Below are 2,592 nucleotides of genomic sequence, written 5' to 3'. Positions count from 1 at the left end.
CAGTCGGGATTAGAAGAGGGAACGTGACCGGAGAGTGGTTTCCGGGGCAACGGACCGCTGTGTTTGGCTACACCGCCCCCGCCTCCACCCGCGGCGTGGACGACTCGATGGAGAGGCACGGCTGTTGAGTGTGATCTTTGCAACAGCCGCCGGAAAGGACGTGTTAAGAAGTCCCTGTCGCGCAAAAGTTGCCGGACAGAGACTCGGCCTTCGCGAAGCTCTTCGGAGCCGGGCTCCCTGGCACTCCCGCCATCTTAGCAGGAACGGCTGAGGCTAGCAGGGCCTGTCTCCCAGAGAAGAAGCCCCGGAGTCGCAGGGTTGAGGGGGGCGAGGCAGGGCAAGGGCAGGACTTTGGACGCCTTGCGGCCCTAGAGTCACTAATACCGCATCTGCCTCGGAAGTTCCTCTACTCTGCCCCTGCCTGTCGTGGCCCCGCGGCAGAGTTCTCGGCTCCTTCTAGTTCGGGTGGAGCATTGTCCGCTCACGCCGCCTCTCCAGCCTAAGTCGGCCTTTATCTAAGCACGGTCCTTGGAAGGGGGAAGCGTCCCTTGTTTCCGCCGTAAAGTTGAAATCGTCCCAAACGGCCCGAATCTTTCTGCAATGGTACCCATCAGGCCCAACGACGCTAGCCTCGGGGTCTCTAACGCCGTGGGAAATAAATACGCCCAGCCCCCTGATCCCGAGGCCCCCCCGCCAAACCCCTCTTTTGTGAAAGCCCTGGAGGCAGTTATAGCAGCTGGTCGACGTGGCTTGCTAGGCCCAGCGGGCAGGGTGGCCGCTGAAAGTGTCCCAGCGTTGAACGTGGATGGTTGCAATGGAGCGGCTTCTCGGAAACACCTGAATCCGGCAGGAGTAGACAAAAGGAAGAAGGTGGTCAATAAGAAACGTACTGCTGTAATAACTGTTGAGTGCTCAGCGGAGGGTAAGTTAAATAAGGCAACCCACTAGAACAGGGGTAGTCAACCTTGGCTCTTTTATGACTCGTGGACTTCAACTCCCAGAATTCCTGAGCCAGCTAAGCTGGCTCAGGAATTCTGGGAATTGAAGTCCACAAGTCATAAAAGAGCCAAGGTTGACTACCCCTGCACTAGAACAGTGTTTCTCAACCTTGACAATTTTAAGGCATGTGGACTTCAACTCCCAGAATTCCACAGCCAGCATTCTGGAATTCAGCATTGCTGGAATTCTGGGAGTTGAAGTCCACATGCCTTAAAATGGTCAAGGTTGAGAAACACTTGCACTAGAATGTTGAGACCGCCTTTCCAGTGTTTCTCTTGTACAGAAATCTCTATACCTGGCCGTGATAATGTGCAAGAACTTCTGTTGACTTTCATATCTCTGTCAGAAAAATGAAGCACAAATGAGTGGGATAGAAAAACTTCTCAATCCATAAGTTCCTAATGTGACGTGAACTGATTCTAGCCCTTTGATAATCTTTTGTCTCATCCCGATAGCTGTTGAAAAAGCAAGGTAATGTGTAACTAATTGCGATAATACGGAAACTGCATGTTTCACTAAGTTGTGTACCTCAATCATATTTGCAGTTTTAATTTAAATTACCAAGATTAGGAAATACAGAGAGTTAGAATCATTGAGTTAGAAAGGGCTATTTTGGCCCTCAAATCCATTTCCGACAAATGACTATTTTCGCTTTGGCTTCAATGTAGCCAAGGAATGGGAGCATACCACTTCTCCGAATACTATGATTTTTCCCCCCAATATCTAATTTTTCTAATCAGAACCTGCCTTATCGCTTAAATCTATTATTCCTGTATTCTGAAGCAAGAAGGTCTTGATCTTTTTCTGTGTAGCATCTTTTCAGGTCTTTTAGCTGAAGAGTACTACCATACTGACCTCAGTCATCTTTTTTCAGCTCCTTCAATCTCTCTTCATAAACTTATATTCTAGTCCCTTGATAATGTTTGTCACCCATCTTTGAACCTTTCCTGATATCTCCTAATCCTTCTTCAAGTGTGGTGCTCAGAATGAGACACAAAGCAGTAGAGTTTGGTGAAGCATGGTTACTCTAGTGAGATTTGTTCTTGATAAATTCTTGCTGACTTATCGTAATTCTTGTAGTTTTCAAAGTCCTTGTAAATCAGATATTTTGTGATCTGCTATAGAATCTTCCTAGATACTAATGCTAGACTGGATCTTTGCTATCTTGTCTTTTTCCCCATTTTTCAAGCTTTAATCCTGCCCCTTCATCTTACTTTTCACCTTTTTCCCCACTCAGAATTGGGAGACAGTGTGATTCTTACATGTTTATGGAGATTCTGTGATTCTTACAATAGTGAAACAATCACAGTTTAAGCTCAGGGAGATGCCACAAATACAGCTGTGATGTTCTCTCTAGTTCAGATTAAACTGTTTTTCCTACATTTATACACATGATTTATTTTATTTATTTATTTAATTTAATTTATATGCCGCCCTTCTCCCGACAGGGACTCAGGGCGGCGCACAACATATTTAAAACCAGAACATATATACAATCCCCCCCTTAAAACCGAATTAAACCGAATTTTAATGTTGCGTCTTCCGAATATTTAAAACCCAATGTAAAATCCACCCTAGGTCAGGTCCGCTTGC

The 2,592-nt window shown here is 46.2% G+C and overlaps 1 protein-coding gene across 1 annotated transcript in view; it reads left to right on the top strand.

The window, feature by feature from the left end:
- Positions 1 to 241: 241 nt before the first annotated feature.
- Positions 242 to 2,592, top strand: part of LOC107300776 — a 14,324-nt gene continuing 11,973 nt past the window's right edge. Inside the window, exon 1 of the mRNA XM_015830070.2 lies at positions 242 to 922. Coding sequence (XP_015685556.1) covers positions 601 to 922 — 322 coding nt within the window. The 5' untranslated portion in view covers positions 242 to 600. The remainder of the gene's footprint in view (positions 923 to 2,592) is intronic.

This window comes from Protobothrops mucrosquamatus, unplaced genomic scaffold, assembly GCF_001527695.2.
Source record: "Protobothrops mucrosquamatus isolate PMUCROS unplaced genomic scaffold, P.Mucros_1.0 scaffold_241, whole genome shotgun sequence".
Taxonomy (NCBI): domain Eukaryota; kingdom Metazoa; phylum Chordata; class Lepidosauria; order Squamata; family Viperidae; genus Protobothrops; species Protobothrops mucrosquamatus.
The sequence above is the reverse complement of the archived record's forward strand: the minus strand, read 5'-3'. Positions and strand labels throughout refer to the sequence as shown.